This window comes from Podarcis pityusensis (genome assembly GCF_964106645.2).
Source record: "Podarcis pityusensis genome assembly, chromosome: 3".
Lineage (NCBI taxonomy): Eukaryota > Metazoa > Chordata > Lepidosauria > Squamata > Lacertidae > Podarcis > Podarcis pityusensis.
The window spans coordinates 9,345,426-9,366,110 of record NC_138026.1 but is presented as its reverse complement, the minus strand read 5'-3'; the positions used below and the strand labels follow the sequence as shown (position 1 = coordinate 9,366,110).

General features: G+C 42.7%; 1 protein-coding gene across 5 annotated transcripts in view; it reads right to left on the bottom strand.

Moving 5' to 3' along the window:
- FBXW11 (F-box and WD repeat domain containing 11) overlaps nucleotides 1–20,685 on the bottom strand; it is a 99,773-nt gene that overhangs the window by 21,722 nt on the left and 57,366 nt on the right. For all 5 annotated transcript variants that reach the window (XM_080999168.1, XM_080999164.1, XM_080999165.1 and 2 more), the window contains 4 exons: nucleotides 19,091–19,153; nucleotides 16,353–16,578; nucleotides 6,779–6,965; nucleotides 5,691–5,781 (listed from right to left, as the gene is read on the bottom strand). In XM_080999168.1, the coding sequence (XP_080855294.1) occupies nucleotides 5,691–5,781; nucleotides 6,779–6,965; nucleotides 16,353–16,578; nucleotides 19,091–19,141 (555 nt within the window). In that variant the 5' untranslated portion in view covers nucleotides 19,142–19,153. The remainder of the gene's footprint in view (nucleotides 1–5,690; nucleotides 5,782–6,778; nucleotides 6,966–16,352; nucleotides 16,579–19,090; nucleotides 19,154–20,685) is intronic.

The following is a 20,685-nucleotide window of genomic DNA, read 5'->3' as shown; positions in this document are numbered from 1 at the left end:
CAAAGCAGAAGGATTCGAGAGAACTAAATATAGCTGAGTGGGTGGGCCCTTTGAGGACCATCAGGAAAAGGCCCTGCTGAATGCAGCCCTCTGTAACCAGGCACATTGGAGGCTGCGGGTATGAAACATATTACTAATATATGCAGATCTGATGCAGGCATAACAGGCCAATCACAAAACCAAGAACCAGGAGCACCTAACACTGGTGCGCTTTCACTTTGCCATACTTGTGACTGATGCCTTGTGATGCCTCATGGATTGTTTCAACCTACTCTAATTGAGGTTGCCCTTGAAGACTGTACAGATAGAATTCTGATGCCTGGCCTTTAGCAGGAGTTGGGCTCAGGTAGGGCGTATTAAGTCATCTTCTTGCTGAATTGGCTGAGCTCTGGTCTCATTCCAAGGCTCTGGGTGCGATCTATGAAGACCTAAATGGCGTTGGCCCTAGGGAGCACCTTTTCCCACGCGAGTCTTCCCCTCTCGTTAAGATGTGCATTAAGATTTCAGCATCCTCCATATTGAAAATGGCAGAATTGTGAAGGGAAATTATGCAAAGCTTGCAGACTTTATAGGGGTTATGGAATCCAGCTTTTCTTAGTACAGAATTTGAGCTGCCTGATTGCTTATTTTATTTATTTCAGTATTGAGTGCATGCACTCCTAGCATCAGCTATGGAAAGTGACCATTTTCCTTGGATGGTCTTTCCAATTTATCAGCCTTGTAATTTACAACTGCCTTCAGGAGTCTGAGGCCACTGCTATACTATGTACTGTACTGCTGTACTATGACAATTACACGTGGGTTTTCTTTTGTTAAAAAAGGCTTCTAGCCAGACATGTAATTCTTACTAAAGTAGGAAGTCTGCGTGTCTGGACCATACTGTTTCAGTGCAATTGAGGGTTAATATGACATAATGCTCTTACCAACAAAACAAAACCCTCCATAGAGAAACAAGCATATTAAGCGAGAGAGAAACCCAGCCTAACCTTCTCTTTGATATTCTCACTTTCTTCACTGAGCTTGTTTTTTGTATGGACAAATGATCAAGTCATATGTGCCTGTCCTGCAGTTGGTGAGTGGTGTCACCCGGACAACAGATCTACTACATCAGAGCGGAGAACTAATCCTTAGAGATATTGACATCAGCCTAGAAGTAAATGATGCCTTTCTGCAACATTCCTAGCACCATACTACATAAAGAGAATACGGCCACAGAAGCTGCATGAGTGGCTCTCGATCTTCGTTCTAAGCCTTAATAGTTACTGTCACTTTGATTAGAAGGAAGAACAAGAGGAGCAGGAATAATGATCTCCATAACGCAAGGCAGCACTAAGGAGGCTGCATGTGTGCAGCTCTTAACTTTCATTTTTGGTCCCTGCCCTAGATAGCACCTGAAATAGCTCCACAGCAACTATAAGAGTGTCTGTGGTGGCGGTGGTGGAAGGAAGAAGAACTCTGAGGGCAAGTAGGGCAGAGATTCTCCAATCAAGTGTTCACAGGGCTGCAATTCCATTTTAGTCTACTTACTCTGAGGAAGCATATTGCTCATTGTGTTATCTTTCCAGCATGGCTGGAAATACCGTATTTTTCGCTCTATAAGACGCACCAGACCACAAGACGCACCTAGTTTTTGGAGGAGGAAAACAAGAAAAAAAATATTCTGAATCCCAGAAGCCAGAACAGTAAGAGGGATCGCTGCGCAGCAAAAGCAGCGATCCCTCTTGCTGTTCTGGCTTCTGGGATACCTGCGCAGCCTGCATTCGCTCCATAAGACGCACACACACTTCCCCTTACTTTTTAGGAGGGAAAAAGTGAGTCTTATAGAGCAAAAAATACGGTATATTGAAAATCAAGCAATAGATCAAGCCCAGAAGTCCTTGTAGTGAATAATGCTTCAATTCCTTGGTCACTTCTGGATGGATATATATCCATTTTTCTATCTTGTCTCGACGGACGGAGGGAATGTAGGTGGATATATTACCCCTCCCTTCCTTGGGTCCAATAGGTGGAATCTTTTTAATAGCTTGGCCACATTCTCTATCCCCACTTCAAAATCTTGCAGGGGAGGGGGGAGACAGGGAGCTTCCATATGTCACAAGACAGGAGAGCAAAAAACAGTGTTTGTAACTGCTCATGAGGAATAAATTATATCTGTACTAATTCTAAAGGAATAATGAAGAATTTGGCCCAGCATCATGGATAATATGGAAAAGGCCCAGGGATTTAGAATTGGGAGATCAACAGTACACCTGGCAATCTGCCTATTAACACAGTCTGCTAATAAGAGTCAAATTGTACTACAATATTTTGGGACTGTGTCCAAGCACATGATTAACTGAACCAAGTCAGATTTCCACAAAAACAAGTTTTGCATACCTAAATAAAATTTCCTGGGAAGAACCCAAAAGTAGTCTTCCCTTTAAGGGAGTTCCTAAAACAGTTAAATCTGGCAGGTCAGCACAATGGATCCAGGCAGTATCAGAAGTTATTGGACCACCCTGAATGCAAGAAAGCCTCTTCATAAAACTATTGCCCTCAACTGCCTGCCACTGTGGAAGGAGAGAAACCATTTACCTATTTCCAATAATCACCCCCTCCCAAACACAATGGCATCTTGTGCGTTTTAGGCACAACACTGTGTTCTTATAAGACTTTTGCTGGGGATTAAACACACATTGATGTCAAGTCTACAATGTCACTTGCCAACTCCTACTTGCAGCTGCATGTATTTTTGGCCCCAAATTTAAAGAGGGGTCAAAAAGGCCAGGTTACAACTCTGCTATGCATAATTCCTCACTGCCATTGAGTTTAACAGTTTCCTTTTAAACTGAATCAGTGCACTGATGTAGCTAATCACAATAAATTAAACAGTTTCCCGCTCACATTAGTAGCAAGAAAAATTATGTGCCTCAGATCTCTGTGTCCCCCTAGAAATAGCTGCTCCACGGTAGTGTAATTTTTGGTCCTTGGTGATCTGTTGATGTCCAAGCCTAAGCATCTTTTGAAAAACTTTCTTTTTGTTAGCGTCTAGCAGCAGGAGGGGAGAGGCTAGGAAAGGTTCTTAGCATTTTTCATGTCTGATTTACTTCTATTAACATTTTTAAAATGAATGAGCGGCCCCAACCTTTTGGAAACTGTGCAGGTTGCAAATTTAAACAAATAAAAAAAGATTGACTGCTGGGAAATAACAGATATAATAAAACTATTTGTATTACGTTGTACCTTGATGCCAATCTTTTTACTGTAACTATTAAACAGTAGGGCTGGGCGATACCAGCTTTTCAACATCATGGTATATCGCCAGCCAAACATTGCGGTTTGGCTATGTAAATGTGTTCTTTTATTGGGGGGGGCTATTGGGTTGTTGCTTTTATTTTTATTTTGTGGTTTTATATCTTGATTTTATTCTGTGAACTGCCCTGAGACCCCCGGCTATAGGGCAGCATATAAATTCAATCTATCTATCTATTATTATTATTATTATTATTATTATTATTATTATTATTATTACTACTACTACTACTGCAATGTTGAAAAAACAAGATGCCTTGGCCTCTGCTCGTGAGACACTGGGTGAAACTGCCCCAGCTCTCACCTTGAGAGCTGAGAGGGTTTCACCCAGGCGCTTGCAGGCTGGGATGATGCAACTTCTTTGCACAGCTCAGCTGGGGATCGAGAAGGTTCCCCCTCCCCAGCTGAGACAGCCCCGGTGCATTTCATGCAAGCGGGCGGAACATTGGGGTTCCTTTAACTGCTCGCTGCGGGGAGCGGCAACCCCGCTCCCCTCAGCTGAGCAGTTTCAGGGAGCTCCCACCCTGCCGGAGCCAGTGCCGACTGCTCGACATAGCTGTCAACCTTCCCTTTTTTTGCAGGAAATTCCCTTATTCCAGCGCCGTTTCCCACTGTTTCCCGCTGCTATCCCGGATTGTTAGATATCCCGTAGACTGTCCCCGGGACAGGAGAGGCTGCTGATCCCTTATTTTCGAGGCTGCTGATCCCTTATTTTCAAATCTGAAAGTTGACAGCTATGCTGCTCGACTGAGACAAGGGCAGCTGCACGCACCTCAGTCAAGCAGTTTCAAGATGCACAGGGAGGCACAAGCTGTAACAGCGCCTCGCTGATACAGCTTGTTTCTCCCTCTGGCTCATATGAGGGCAGAGTGCGATGGCAGTTGCACTCAGCGATATATCACTGGTGAAACCGCCGTCGCTCCTGAGTCCCTCTGCTACCACTGCCTGCTGGAAGAAGGAACTGTTGACTCCCTCCAGCGAACGCTGCTGGCAAAGGGACTCAAGAATGGTGGCGGTTTCACCAGCGATATATACTGCTGAGTGAAGCCGACATTGAGGTCTGCTTCTCATACCAGTCCTGGGCAATATATCTCCCAGGTCTACTAAAAAGCTATAAATACTCTCCTTTTACTCATAAACAAAGATCTCTAAAGAGACCATTCCCTTCAAATAAGAAATAAAATCCTCTAAATTTATCAATTTAGGGGGAGGGAAATAAAACGGTCCCCCAGAACAGATTACGTTCAAAAATCGAGGTACCACTGTATGACTATTCTGAGTGTGGGTAGGGTACAAAAATGTTCTTTCTACTAAAGTCTGGGAGCACAACATGCTGAAACGTTGCAGGCTGCATTATCCAGTCTATCATTATCAGCACCTTGTCTTTAATTAATTTAATTTGAAAGTTGTAATGTAATGTTCACTTATACTATATAAATTTATCTATTTATTTATTTATTTGTTTGTTTGTTTGTTATAGCTGGGTAAGTAACAAAGAGCAGAGGTTGCCAATCATTTTTTCCCTCTCGCCCCTGCAATTTAAGCACCCATTTGGAATGGGCAAAAAAGAATAAACCTCCTCTCCCAGTTTTTGAACCACTGCCCTCTCCCTTGCTTTCACCACCAGAAAAGCACAAAGCACAAAGGTTAGCTAGAATAGAAATTCTCATGATAATAAAGCTTTGAGACCTATGTACTCCAATTATCATCAGGCTTGCGATATGCTATTAGAAAAAAACCCCTAAGGAGAAATTTGATGATCTAAACTTATATTACTAATACTTTTATTATTTTAAAGCAGAAATAGTTACTTGGCCCTATTCTAGTGACAGGGCAGGATTAGTGACTAAGCTAAATTCTCCTGCGCTCTATTTGAGTAATTGTAACTGAGCAAAGAGATTTGCAAATATTGGAAGCTTTGCTCTGTTCAGCTTTCGGTAAGGCCAAGAGTCCTGATCCTCTGGGCACAGAAATGCTGACGTATACACCATACTCAGAGAGAACAAAGGAACGCAGACATGGATCTTTTGCCTCTGCTGTAATAAATGGAGTGGCCACCATCTGCAGACCAGCTCCATGTGCACAGAAAACCTGGATCAGAATACATTAGCTTCTTCCCCTGCAACTCAGTAAGTTATTGTGAGTTTATCACATCACCTAACTTACTCTGCTTTGATACTTTCACATTTCTCAATTCCTTACTTTACGGTAACACTTCTTAAATCCACAATTCTTTAAATCCACGGCTGCTCGTTCTCATAATTCTTTTTTAAATACTTCTACCAAAGATCCTTATAACACTGAAACACATTTCTAAAAAGCATGGCAGAAGAATGAAGTTTCATGAAAACGCAGCTTCAAACTCAGTACAGTTTAAAACAAGGTTTTCGAAAACATACCTCTATATCTTGTATTATCTTTGGGTACAGTGACCTGTAAAATGAATTAGGAGGGCCATCTGTGGGTCTGTTTTTAAACAGGTACTGATCCCTATAATAATAAAGAAGAGAGAGGTGAAATTTCGCGTTTAGAAACAACAAGCCTTGCAAAATGCACTAAGGGTAAAAGCTATAGTCCTTAAAGCTGCCTACTTGACAAGTCAACTGTTGCTATGGCAAGAACAAACCACGAGCGGAGGATGCCCAGTTATATTTGCCCGTCTTTTCTTATGCCCCACCAACCCACAACCCTGCTCATAGCCTGAGCTGGGGGTAAGAGTAGGTACAACTGCAGTGACATGGATAAGGATGGACCTGCATAGCTCTTGCATGCCTCCTGTTTTTGCTTTTCCTATAGTAGCAGAGAAACCGGACCCACCTCAACTTCCTGAGCAAGACCAAAGGGCAGGAGTCACCTAACAAACCCTGCCAGCTGAAGACCTGTGTGAAGGCTTCCACTTGCACAACAGGCCTTCCCACCCCCTCGTGTGTGTCCCCTGAAATTGGCTCAGGATTTGTGTCAGGAGAGCATCCATAAAAATCAGGTGGGGGAAGGTAAGGGGAGAGGATCGGTCTGCCTGGCAAGCTAATATGCTTGTGCAGACAGAATGTTTGCAATAGTACAATGTTAAATTCCACCCAAAGAATTGTGGGGCCTAGAGCATCTATGGCTTGCATGGCTCCTCCCATATCTTGATGGCGCAGGGGAGCATACCTGGGTATGGGTGTAATTCTGGGAGACCACTCCTAGCATTTCTGCTGCGTACAAGTTACATTGCTCATATGGAGTTTAACATATTCTACCACCTCATAGAAATGCACACTTAAGGTGGTTGGCATAATGGCTATTTACAGCAGAAAGGTAGCCAAGGAGCAAGAAGGCTGAAGGCCAAAAAAGGGGGAGTAAGAGCACACAAGTACCAATTTTTGAAGTCATTTACTGTCATGTAATCTTTCTACTAAGAGTTTAAGTAGCCCAGATGTGCCCAGTGTGTCTTGGAACTGTATCTGTTCTAAAGCAAAGGAGCAAATTTTGCACAGATACTTACCAGCCCCTTCTTTCCGATAGCCCCTTCCAAAGTGGATCGGTTCGTACCATTCTTTCAATAAGCTTCTTCCATAGCATTCCTTCTGAAATAACTCGCTGCCATTCCTTACACACCAGCTCTGCTGCACAGAGTGACCTGGCATCAAGGTAGGAGAGGATATTTTCTGCTATGTGATCTAAGCCTTGCTCTAGCAAGAGAGAAAAGAAAAAGAAATCACTGTCAGTCTTTTCATAGCCAATGACTCTCTTGCCTGCAAATGTACTGTGCATGCTATGAGGCTGTACTGCCTCAGGGGGAAAGCCACACACAACAGATTTAACCTTTTTTCTCATATTTATATCCAATTTATGGGACACAGGTGGCGCGGTGGGTTAAACCACAGAGCCTAGGACTTGCCGATCAGAAGGTCGGCGATTCGAATCCCCGTGATGGGGTGAGCTCCTGTTGCTCAGTCCCTGCTCCTGCCAACCTAGCGGTTCAAAAGCATGTCAAAGTGCAAGTAGATAAATAGGTACCACTCCAGCTGGAAGGTAAACAGCGTTTCCGTGCACTGCTCTGGTTTGCCAGAAGCGGCTTAGCTGTACACCGGCTCCCTCGGCCAATAAAGTGAGATGAGCGCCGCAACCCCAGAGTTGGTCACGAATGGACCTAATGGTCAGGGCTCCCTTTACCTTTACATCCAATTTATTACTGCACAATTTTGGATAAATGCAATGTAACACTGACTATATAGCAAATTGCACAGCACTGTGATAGACTTTGAGGAGCTCTTAGGCCTATGGGACAAAGTGCCTATGGATCCAAATGATGTTATCTGAAAAAAATGCCTGGGCTGGGATCCCAAGAGCTACTTTAAGCATGCCCAAAGGCTTACTTGCTCCCAGTGAAGTTTTTACATTTTTTCCCTAAGAACAGATCCCATCACCCCCCAGAAACTGTTTTGAAAGTGGCTTGCCATATGGCTAGGAGCCTGCCATTCCAGTTCAAAGCTCCATACTGCTCTGGATCCTGGCCTTCGTTCTTTATGGTAACATTGGTTACCAGGCTTCTAAAAAACCATTTTATCAAAGGCATGCCCACAAGCAGAGGCTGGATCAGAGTAGCATCTACACTCAACTAGAAGTCTCAAGCCATTTTCTCTCCAGAGCATTTATTTGTTTAAAGTAAAATAACTGTACATCCACACACATGACATCCACATACATTACATACTTGTTGGTCTTTTCTTACGTGTCGAACCTTCAGTCTAACACATTAGTATATTTGCCTGGAAGAGTCAACATGGTTGAATTAACCACCACGTGGACTGCCTGTGTTTTGATTCTTAACAACCCTCTTCCCAGGAACCTAGTGAGTTATGGATAGAACTTGGCAAGCTTATTATTTTCTTGGCTTTTCAAACTCCATTACTGGTTATCTAAAAAACATAGTATTTTACTAGTTAGAACACTGAAATACTGGTTGGCCAACAAATTGAAAAGCCACCCAAATTGTAGAACAGAGACCCAAGCCTCTTTTGGGGGGGCTGGGAGCCCCGAGGTTCTCCCATATCCTACAGATAACTATTTTGTGGGGTGGGGAGCCCCCAAGCACTGTTCCAGCAAGAAGTCCTGGGATGAATTCTTTGGGTCAGGAAAATGTCATGGTCTTCTCCACTGGAATTAGGAGACAATTGTCCAAAAGGATTAAACTGTTATTGATATTTTATTAACCAATTAACCTAGTACTAGGGAAGGCAGGAGATTGACAGTCATGGTCTTTCATTCCTGACACATTTTTAGGGTAACATTGAGAAAGTGTGGAGGTGGATATAATGGGAAAGTATTCTCCTGGTCTCTTGAAAGAGATTCGGAGCTCTTTGAAGTATTGGTTCTTGGTGCATTTTCTTCTGTCTTTGCACTGCTTGGCTGGAAACTGATTTCAGGAACAGGGGACGCCATCCCTGCAGTAACAGCTCAGTAGCTGGTGCTACCATCCTGAACTAGACACGCTGCTCTAAAGTTTCAACATGTACAAGCCTAGCAACCAATAATATGCACTTTCTACGCCAGCAAAGGAAAACCACCACATAATTTGGCACTGGCTGCAGAATTCAGTAGCCTGAGAATCCCGGCTTTGATGTTTCAAGAAGTTTCAAGCCGTTACGGCTGCAAAGACAAGCTTGGTAAAGTGTGGCTAATGCCCCGTTGGAAGCCAGAAAAAGAAGCTAAGTATGATTTGCAGTGGTCAATGAAGAGGCTTCAGAACTATAACCCTTTCCATGCTTTGAAGTGTCAGAATAAAGCGAGGATGGCATGAGCCATGTCTGTTCAATACCTGGCCAGTCAATTTTCCTTGATGCACAGAGTACCCACAACCCTGTGTCAATACTGTTCTGGCATCTGATGAGGAAACTATTGTGCTCTTGCACATTATATAGTTCAGGGGCAGCTGAAATCAAAGGGCAAAGCTTCCTCCTCAACACAGATGGAAGACAAAAACAAAAGTACCAACCACAAAAGCTATTCATATTGAAGTGTGCCAGCGGCATCTAACCGTGGTGACTTTATTAGATGGGAAGACGGAAGTGGCAATGAGCTTTTGGGAGATGACAGAAAAATTTTAAAAATGTTAACAGCTTATGCATTTCAAAAACAGTTTAATTTCCTTCAGACTTCACAAGCATCCTCTCTCTTGTGGTAAAGCAAAATTGGCGTGGAGCAGGTCAAAACAATTCTATAATCCAAAGTTAATGGATGAAACTAAGACTTTATAATGGAAGCTAGCAGCAGCTCACTTTCCAATAGCAACATTCAACCTTTGGACACTTTGGTTGCTTATATAGGCTGAGATTGCAGTTTATGAGTAATCAGAGCCCAAATTAAAAATATAAACACTTCTGTTTCTACAGTTCAAGGTAGACCAATCCATTCTCCTATAGATATTGGCCAGCCATTATAATGTATGGGAGTCTACCTATTCTGGCCAGTAAGAGGCAGACCTGCCAGAATCCTCACAGAAAAAGACTAAGGAGCATTCCTTATCACCAGTTAATTCTCTGTGTACAGGAAGGTAAAACTGCAACAGATGTTATAGCCTGCATGAGCAGTTGTATCAAAAGCATCCCACAGATCAAAGTGGTAGTGAGCTAAGTTCCCGACTCTAGCAGACTTGAGGGATGAGATAATAAACATTCATTAAAATGCTAGAATGCTCAGTTTATGTTTCATCCACTGTAGTGTAGCCATGCAGATGTATTCAGAAGCTGAGTGACAGCTCAAAACAGCTTTCCCCAACCTTGGGTTCTGCAGATATTGTTGGACTTCATCTCCCATCATATGAAGCCAGCATGGACAATAGTCAGAAATGGTGGAACATGTGGTCCAGACCCCAGAACACAGTAACTTCTTTGGAGGGGAGACCAAACTACTTGAAGACCGCTCCTGAAGACAGTTCGGAAACTTCAATTGGTCAAGAATTCAGCAGCCAGACTACTGGTCTCACACTGGTGAAATTCTCTTTCATCTGACACACACTTGAGCAAGGTCCTTGTTAGCATACCTGTAAGTTATCCATTATATCCATTATATCTGGCTACACTCACTTTTTATTGATTTCAATTTTGTATTGATTTTAATTATGTCAGTTTGGTTTGGATTGAACAATATTGCACAGATATTTTTTGGATACTGCTGCTCTGGGAACTTTTGGAAATTGAAGAGCCGGTTATAAAATCTCCACATAAAGTATTGTTGATCAGATTTTAGTTATATCCTTTCCTGCCTTCTTCTCCATGTTTTATCTTAACGGAATCATTTTTAAAAGAAAAGTTAATGAACGATCCCATGTGGCAAAGAACCAATCAGAACAAATAAATCCTGATGACTGTTACAGTGTGGTGATTTATCCCATGTGGAACAGAACTAAAGGATGTATTTTTACTGAAATTAGTGTTCACAGACATGTGTGTGCCTGGTTTGCTGTACTACTAAAAAAAGAACACACACTGCTGGTGACATGACTGGCTTCTGACAATATTTAATATATTATACTTAGTACTACATATAGAAACAGAAAACAGTATTCCATACCTAAAATTACTGGTTTCCCCCCTTAAATATAACTTACTTTAGTTTACCATGGTACCTCGGGTTAAGTACTTAATTCGTTCCAGAGGTCCGTTCTTAAGCTGAAACTGTTCTTAACCTGAAGCACCACTTTAGCTAATGGGGCCTCCCGCCGCCGCCGCGCCACCGGAGCACGATTTCTGTTCTCATCCTGAAGCAAAGTTCTTAACCCGAGGTACTATTTCTGGGCTAGCGGAGTCTGTAACCTGAAGCGTATGTAACCCAAGGTACCACTGTATTAGAATTCTTGATTTACCTTATATTCTCAATAACTCTTTCCTAAGGCCACAAAAGACCATCACAAGTTACTCAATATAAAAACAGATAAAAGCTAAACAGGATAACTGGAAAGCCATCAAAGTTAACTATGCAGGTTATATATAGCCCCAGGTCAGTTTTGCTTCTTAAACATAAGGATTTTTTTAATCCTTCTTGTTCAGTGTTAGAAATTCAGATATATAAACTAGGTGCCAAATAGCTTCTTAAACCAGGGTTACAGTCATCAAAACAGAATGTCTAGTTGCCATTTTGGGGCCAGACAGCTCTAGAGTCATATTTTTCAGTACAACTTTTTGGTTCCTCAAATTCATTCTGATCGTGCAGATAAAATATCACAGACAGAATTCTACAAGGTGTGCTGCTAGTGCATGAAAACAGTCAAGCTCCAAGGATCCACAGGCATGCATCTCCAGATGGTGGAGACGTCAGGTGCCATGAGGACATCTTCACTTGATGACAAGTGGTTGATAAAGGTAAAGGGACCCCTGACCATTAGGTCCAGTCATGACCGACTCTGGGGTTGCGGCACTCATCTCGCTTTACTGGCTGAGGGAGCCGGCGTACAGTTTCCGGGTCATGTGGCCATCATAACTAAGCCGCTTCTGGTAAACCAGAGCAGCGCATGAAAACACTGTTTACCTTCCCGCCGGAGGGGTACCTATTTATCTACTTGTACTTTGACGTTCTTTCGAACTGCTAGGTTGGCAGGAGCAGGGACCGAGCAATGGGAGCTCACCCCATCACGGGGATTCGAACCGCCGACCTTCTGATCAGCAAGTCCTAGGCTCTGTGGTTTAACCCACAGCGCTACCCGCGTCCCTTAAGTGGTTGATAGCCAGGTGCAAAATGTGCCTGGTGGATTTCTAACACTGTTCTGGTTATAAAGTGAGGGTGGGTAACTTATAGCCATCCAGCTTTTGTTGGGACTTCAACTTCCATTACCCCTACCCACTGGGAATGCTGGCTATGGCCAATGGGAATCTGGAGTCCAACACAATCATCTACTATGGTAAAGGAAAGAATTGCCTAGTGGCAGATATCTCAAACCATTAACTTATACCCTGGTGTACAACAAAAGGTACACTTGGGTCACCTAATGCTCTCTCATGGACTCAAGGGCAAAGAGCTAACTCAATGAACAAAATGGTCTTTTCAATCCAAGCCTGCTAGGTGCTAAGAGAGACTTAAGAGTGCCTTTTCATAGAGCAAACTAAGCAGTGGAGAACAGCTAAAAATGCAAAAGGGTACAGTTATTCAGGCTGCAGCACTCCTTCTCCACAAGACATTGTTTCTGTCAGATGTTCTATGAAAAAGTACACTGCAGTGAAACTTTCAAGAAAATATAAGCCAGCAGTAAGAAAAGTTGAGGCTATCTAAACACAACACCTGCAGGGTCAATTCCAGGCTCTATTTCAACAACATCTTATTCACAGCATGACAATACATCTTGCCTCGTCTGAAGCATACGCCTTCATTGCTAACCACAAACTAACTTGACAAGAACAGGCTATGCAAACTAAACATTCTACCACCATTTTTTGAAAGTTCATATCATAATTATCACTTTTTCCACTCAAAGGAAGCCAGAGACCACAACTATTTTCCATCTTGTCTGCATGCGGACAGGTGCAAAATCCAGAATGGATGGTAGCAAGCGAGAGCAACTTGAGCGTTATTTAAGTTTATACGAGACTATCTTTTTCAGAACATTTTATTTTAATGTAGCATTAGCCAATTATGGGATTAATTCAGAACAGCTGACAGGATAATCGGCCAAGGCCATGTGTGTGCCATAATCAAGATTATGCAAACATCTTTTCCCCCCTCTTGATTTCTAAGATTTTAAGATTGCCCCAGAACACTAATCTTTCAATGCCACTTGGTGCTTGCTCACAGTGCTAGTATTACAACACCATCCTTACAATTGCAAACTAACCAAACATGTAACAGGAAATGGAAACTGCTCTTCATACAGAATGCACAATTTGTATCATATACCAAGGTTTCATGCAGCCCAAACAACAGGCATTTCATTGCTCAATGAAGATAAACCAAACAAAACCTTTGCAGAAAGTATATTGAAAGGCCAATGGGCAGGTGTTAGAAGATCCAAAATTCTAGTATCTTCCCTCCCCCAAATGGGCAGTGGAAATTTTCTAAAGCACATGACTGAAGATTCTAGATACTGCAATGTGAAATCAAGACATTTAATATTTAATCAAAGCTGGGACATGTCAGATGGTAAAATATCGCCAGAGATCAATGGTGTTCCTGCAATTCCAAGTGCCTTTTGCTATGGATGGTCTAAAATTTGCATACAAAAGACTGTGGAAAACAGCGCAGAAGGAGAACAAATATCACAGCTGGCTTTAAAAAGGCATAAGGTTTTAGGACTACTAAATTGGCATGGTCCATATCTGCAAGGCCCATCCAGCCAGGAAACAGGCATAGGCCAGCTTTGTAGATAAGCCCACAAACGTATTAGCCTGCAAAAAGCCCCTCCCACCTTCTTCCCAAGGGATGTGGGTGGCGCTGTGATCTAAACCACTGAGCCTCTTGGGCTTGCCGATCAGAAGGTCGGCGGTTCAAATCCCCACGATGGGTTGAGCTCCCGTTGCTCGGTCCCAGTTCCTGCCAACCTAGCAGTTCGAAAGCACGCTTAAAAAAAGTGCAAGTAGATAAATAGGTACCGCTCTGGCAGGAAGGTAAACGGCATTTCTGTGCGCTGCTCTGGTTTTGGTGTTCCGTTGTGCCAGAAGCGGCTTAGTCATGCTGGCCACATGACCTGGAAAAACTGTCTGCGGACAAACGCTGGCTCCCTTGGCCTGAAAGCGAGATGAGCGCCGCAACCCCAGAGTCATCTGCTACTGGACTTAACTGTCAGGGGTCCTTTACCTTTTTTACCTTCTTCCAAAGTTGGGAAAGTGCCAACTAGGCTTTGGGAAGGAGATGGGGGGGGGGGGCTATAGGACCTCTGTCAGAGCCCTCTTGCCTCCTTCTCAAAGCCCAGGTCTCGCTTGCCTGGCTTTGGGAAGGCAGCATGAGGGCTGTGGAGGGAGGGAGGGTGTCAAATGTTGCCGAGGGCAGCTAGAAAAGGCCTCGAGGGCCGCATGTGTCCACTGGGCTGCTTGTTGGACCGCCCTGGCTTAGGGTGCGAGCTAGATCCAGGTTATGGAAAGAGCATGGAAAAAACTATGGAATCAGGAGTGGGGGAAAGTGACAAAGGAGGCTAACAACAGGTACCCTTATGTATAGCAGAGAGAAGAAGGAAAGGTCCAAAAATTCATTTCTTCAGGTAAGCCCATTATCACTCCTACAGACCTGCGCTTGACTAAATGCTTTAGAAAGATATACTAGAAATAGATCTCTCAGGAGGCCACTGGAGGACACATGCCATTGTATAAGGAAACATTTTTATATTCGCTCTTTCTCTTTACAACATCTCTGTAGGTAAATAATAGCCCCTACAATTTTGAGAAAGGCATGCAGAGGTTTCGGGTGAACAAAGCAAAGCCTCAAGGTCACATAGAGAGTTTCTGCAGACTCAACTAAACTATGCCAGCCCGTTGCCAACCATAAGGCTACCTTTAAAAAGAAAAAAATTACCTGTCTGGTGAGCCTAATACTGATGAGTCTAACCGCTTACCAATTTATACAGCTTTGACCTTCTGCTTGTTTTTAGATTCAGAACTTGCTTGCTTGCTGCATCAACCTGCCACTATCAGACAGCAGCCCATGCAGCACTTATCCTTTTCACTTATTCCATGCCATAGAGCAGTGTTGTCCAAACTTTTTTCAAAGAGGGCCAGATTTGATGAAGTGAAGGGCCGTGAGGGCTGACCAAAGGGCCGACCAAAGTTGTTGACCTTTTTTGAGGATTGAAGTTGTTGCGACTTTTTTAGGATTTTACCCCAGGGAAAAAACTGCCACTGGGGCCAGATTAAACCAACCAGTGGGCTGGACTAGACCCCCAAAATAGACTTTGGACGTGCCTGCCATAGAGAGTTTTGCGACCCATTACAGGTTCAAAGACAGATCCTCAAGCTTTTGGTGCAACAGTAACACCTCCCCAAATCCCACTCTTCTCCCCATACCATAAGAAGCTCTCTGTCCTATAGCATCCCTCTAGGTTACGGGGTCCTTCCTCATGAGTCAAGGCCGTGAGATACACAGCCAGTTTCTCATGCCTGTTTTGTATTACAGTTTCCAACTAGCTGGGATGTGTGGGCAAAACTCACAGGAATCGTTACTCATATGTCATTTAGGAGTGCCTCTGGCCCGTGTCTGGGATGAGAGGATTGCCTGGGCACCTTAAGTACACTGCTCTGAGCTCCCTGAGAAGGATAGAAACAGACATTATGCTCAGATACCAGAACTGCAGGAAAGTTAATTTAATGCACTCATTGCACAATGGTCATAAAAGTCTTCAGGTTTACAAAAGGAAGCCAAGCATCACTGCAGCTGTCCATTCCTTGCTCCCTTTTTATCTAGGGTTTTATAATATTCGAAGACATCCATATCAAGATTATACTAGGCACAAAACAGTGAATATATCTAATCAATATGTTGGGGAATAGGAAGACCCATTTCAGCATAAATAAGTCTAAAACTAATTACAATCCAAGTCCTGATGGCTGTCAAAGGAAGTCACAACAACTTCAGTGGGCTTATCTGTCTAGGATCAATGAAGTGTTACATCTAGCACAATAATACTGAGTCTCATAATGAACAAGTGTATGAAGCTGTTTCTTTAACTACCCATCCAGTTTTGAAACAAAACTTTTAGAAAGAAAAGCTACTAGGCTAGTTTTAATACAACGCACCTGGTACATGAAAACCAAAATAACTAGGTTAGTTGAAAAAGTATGGACCTTGTTTTACCTCTGAGACAGTTTCTAACAGTAGCTAGGAAACACAGCACTGAAAAATGCAGCACAAGTCTTGCATGTAAGTTTGAGAAGTTTAAAATACAATTCGCACTTCAGATAAAATCCCATTTAAAGACAAACAAGGCATATTCTATGTTTCGATGGAACAATACTGGCATCCAGTGGCCACTGCAATTATTCAGACATAGCTGACTGTTTTTTTAAATATGCACCGTACTGACTCCATTAACAAGAAATGATATTAGATCATAGCACACACCCATTTTGTACATTCCTTCTTTTAAATGTGATGCAGCTTACCTGGTAAAGCAGTGATGAAATCCCTTTGCAACATAGGCTTTAGGTAAGAATTAATATGTCCATGCTGATAATGACACATTCGTGAAATAAGGTGTTCCACAAATTCAACCTGATCCGATTCAGACCACTGGTCAAAATATTTAATACACAAGTCTTTTTCCTTTTCGTAGTTTCCTTCAGATGGTCGTTTCCTTGAGACTATCACAGATGAAGTTCCATTGCTTATCTGTTTTTTAAGAACACAAAATTAAACTATATCAGCATTTCAAATTCTACTTTTGGGGGAAAAGGTTAGAGTTAACTAAAATTAACAACAACAACAATCAATCAATCAAAAACAAAATAGCTACTGGAGCACCTTTTTTGCACTCTGGACCAGAATTTTCCCATCAAACATTAGTCTGCACACATTTGGTACATTCTTTTGACATTTCATTTCTATGTGGGTACTATTATGGATTTCAGCATCTGAATTGCTGTCCGTTGATCTCCCCCCTGCCCCATAAAGGAGTAAGTTGTGCACATTATTCCAGCAGTTGTTTATGATCAGTTTCTTGAACAAACAATACTTTTGATTGACGTACGTATACACAGTGATAAAGACAAACTAGCTAGTTAAGTGGCTAGATACAGATAAGCTTGCTGCCTTTAAGATGTACAGCATGAACAAGGCACCAGAGTTTTCACAACAGCTTGATCCAATTTCATAAACTGAAACTGTTGCAAGAGCTGCAGTCTGACATAACGAGTGTGGTTTCACGTAAAGCCAACCTGAACAAATTGGGTCAGCTACCAAATCAAATATCTGAGTGCATCTGGAAACTGCATCAAGACAGGCACCTATCCTAACTAGACTGTGGAAAAAATGTTCTAATCTCTACAAGTTGTCCACAAAATAAAATAAGATTCAGCAAAGACAGGAGAGCTGTTAGGGTAATTTCCACAGTTATTAACCTTAGGCTACTAAAAGCAATCATGTCAGCTAATTTCCTAATCTCTGATGAGAATCTCAATCATTGCACTCACAGCACCACCTAGTGACTGCAAAAGGCAAAACAGACGCCCAGAATTTGTGAACAAGGAATCCGAAATTTACGATCCACAGAGAAAAAGATTAATTCACAGTACCATGTATTAAGGCACTAGACAAAGCCCATTGACTGTTGAACTTTGGCGATAGCCCACAGGGGCTTCAGACATCAAGCAAGAACACTGACAGTCCACCTTAGAACTCAGAAAAAGCCTCCTGAAACTTATAAATATGAACCTTACAACTGTTCCTTGACCCCTTATTCAAGGGTTGTTAAAAAAGTAGAACAAATATTAGGAGAAATACGTAACATCCTTGTAATTTATATTTGCCTAGAATGAGGGCATGCGTGGATAATCAAGTGGCAAACTGAGCCTGCCACTTTTCCATAGCCACACAGCAATATACCGTATTTTTCGCTCTATAAGACGCACCAGACCATAAGACACACCTAGTTTTTGAAGGAAAACAAGGAAAAAAATATTCTGAATCCCAGAAGCCAGAACAGCAAGAGGGATCGCTGCGCAGCAAAAGCAGCGATCCCTCTTGCTGTTCTGGCTTCTGGGATAGCTGCACAGCCTGCATTCGCTCCATAAGACGTACACACATTTCCCCTTACTTTTTAGGAGGGGAAAAGTGAGTCTTATAGAGCAAAAAATACGATACCACATTTCTTGGCCAAGAAAATACAATCCATCAGCTTGCAGCTCTGAGTTGTATCCAACACTACCATTCCAGTTCTGCACAACAGAATTTCTTTCTCCTCTGGCACCCCCTGAGCACACTCCAAAATCTGCAGGCAGGGAGAGGAAGGGAAGGCTCTGCTGCACAAGGGGAACAGTGCTTGTGCGGTGTTGCATACAACCCAAGGCCTTTGAGCCTTAATGAGTTAGGGCGATGTGTTAAAAGTGTAGTTGCTATAGCTCTGCAGGTTCTGCGCTGTTCCGCTTTCCATCTTATAGCCAGAACAGCTAGTGTCACACAACCACTACATCCCTTCATGCTCACCCAATGATAAATGCCAAGTGACAGTGGCATGTTGAATGAACCCCATTTCCAAAACGGCTGCATTTGTAGCTGAGTAAAGTGCTATTTGAGATTAGGGAGCCTGAAGCAAAGAAAATAAGGATTTTGGCCAACAGAGCAGTGATGCTGTGATTATTAAAAGCTCCAGGAGCAAACCCTTCCAAAGTGAAGATGAAACTTAAAATATTATCCATCTGCGTTTATGTAACTGCCACCCTGTTGTAGACCACCAAGAAACCCAAAAGTTGAATTACCGTATTTTTCTGTATATAAGACTAGCCCCCCCCCAAATAATGTCCAAATTTTGGGGGCGTTTTATACATGGGGGCCATCTCCCCCCCCCATTTTCTTAAATCGGAGTCCCCAAAAATAGAGGGTGTCTTATATATGGGGGCGTCTTATAGACATAAAAATACGGTATATCCAAGCCATAACTAATAATAATAATAATAATAATAATAATAATAATAATTGTATACCGCCTTATACCTGTAGATCTCATGAGGCCTGAATTTTGTCTGGTAGCTCTTGCATATGCCAAACTTAAGAACATACCAATAGCATCTGAAGACACTATGGCTGGGGAAATGCCAAAGGTAATAATCCCAAAACAATAATAAAAGAAAAAGAAGAGAAAGGTGACATCAATTTGCTGCATTTTAAAGAAAAGCAGAAAGCCTACCTGCCACAGTGTGTTTTTCTTTGGAGACTCATCTTCATTCTGATCCTCCATTACTGATGTGTTCTAGGAAAAGAATACACATATAAACTAAATAGGCATATAAACTGAATTTTCTTTTGCATTATTATGAAAATTTTACACCAATTTCAGAAAGCAAATTCATAGTTATAAAATACATGCAACAGTTGTGTTTCTAGGTACTGATACCCAGCTATATAGATGCGCCAGGTACTGATATATAAAGTAAGTCTGCAACTTACACACATTTAATTTGTGTGCATTTAGCAATCTGCATGTGGCGAAAAATTAAAAAGGGGCCAGAAAGGAGGTGGGGTTCCGGGGGAAATGACTTTGGCAAACCCACCCACCACAGATCCCAATGTGTTTTGACAATATGCAGTTTTGGCTTTAAGCGCAACCCCCAAAATGGAACCCCCACATAAGTTGTGGGCTTAGTGTTTTAGTAAAGAGTAAGAAAGGAAGAGAAATGGAATTTCTTTGATCACTACTCATTTGGTTTTTTACTGGAAACAGTCCATTTTAGACATCAGTTTCTCATCCGAGAATAATGAAAAAAATGTTAAGCGACACACTTCCTTGTACGAAAACAAAGGTCTTTTAAAAAAACTTTGAACCTATAATAAAAAGTTATTGAACTCTGAGCCTTTGTCTATATAGTACTACTTCCTTCCTACATATCAGATTCTTCAACCTATGCATATTTCAAGTAAGAAGATAAATGCAACTGTGAGTTGCATCTAACACTATACACCGGTGCTGCTAACAGAGCGGTTTTGACTTCACACCCAGAGGTGCACTCCATTATATTTCAAGACAGATGGATGACAACAACAACTGCAGTTCCAACTCATGAAGCAGGATTTCTCTTTCTACTCCTCACTGGTGAAGCCATCTGCACCACCACCCACATCTTCTCTCAAGGGTCCTCCAACCCTCTGGAGCTGATTCTGGGGGCATGTAGCAGCGGGGGCTGTAGGGGAGAGGAGGAGAAGTAGAAATCCTGCTGCGTGGGCAGGAATCTGTTGTGCCTTACACAACAACACTGTCCCAAAGCCAGCTTCTTCTCTCCCAGATCTCCTTCCCAGGCACTACTTTGCCAAAGATCTCAACCATTGGCTATGAGACCTCATAATGCATTATTGAGGAGCAGCAGACCAATGATGGAGAGGCAATAGCAGGGTGCTAAGGGTCAAACTGTGGGACGTGGGTGGCGCTGCGGGTTAAACCACAGAGCCTAGGACTTGCCGATCAGAAGGTTGGCAGTTCAAATCCCTACGACAGGGTGAGTTCCCATTGCGCGGTCCCTGCTCCTGTCCACCTAGCAGTTCAAAAGCACGTCAAAGTGCAAGTAGATAAATAGGTACTGCTCCGGTGGGAAGGTAAACGGCATTTCCATGCGCTGCTCTGGTTCGCCAGAAGCAGCTTAGTGATGCTGGCCACATGACCCGGAAGCTGTACGCCGGCTCCCTCGGCCAATAAAGCGAGATGAGCGCCGCAACCCCAGAGTCGGTCACGACTGGACCTAATGGTCTGGGGTCCCTTTACCTTTACCTTTAAGGGTCAAACTACATGTG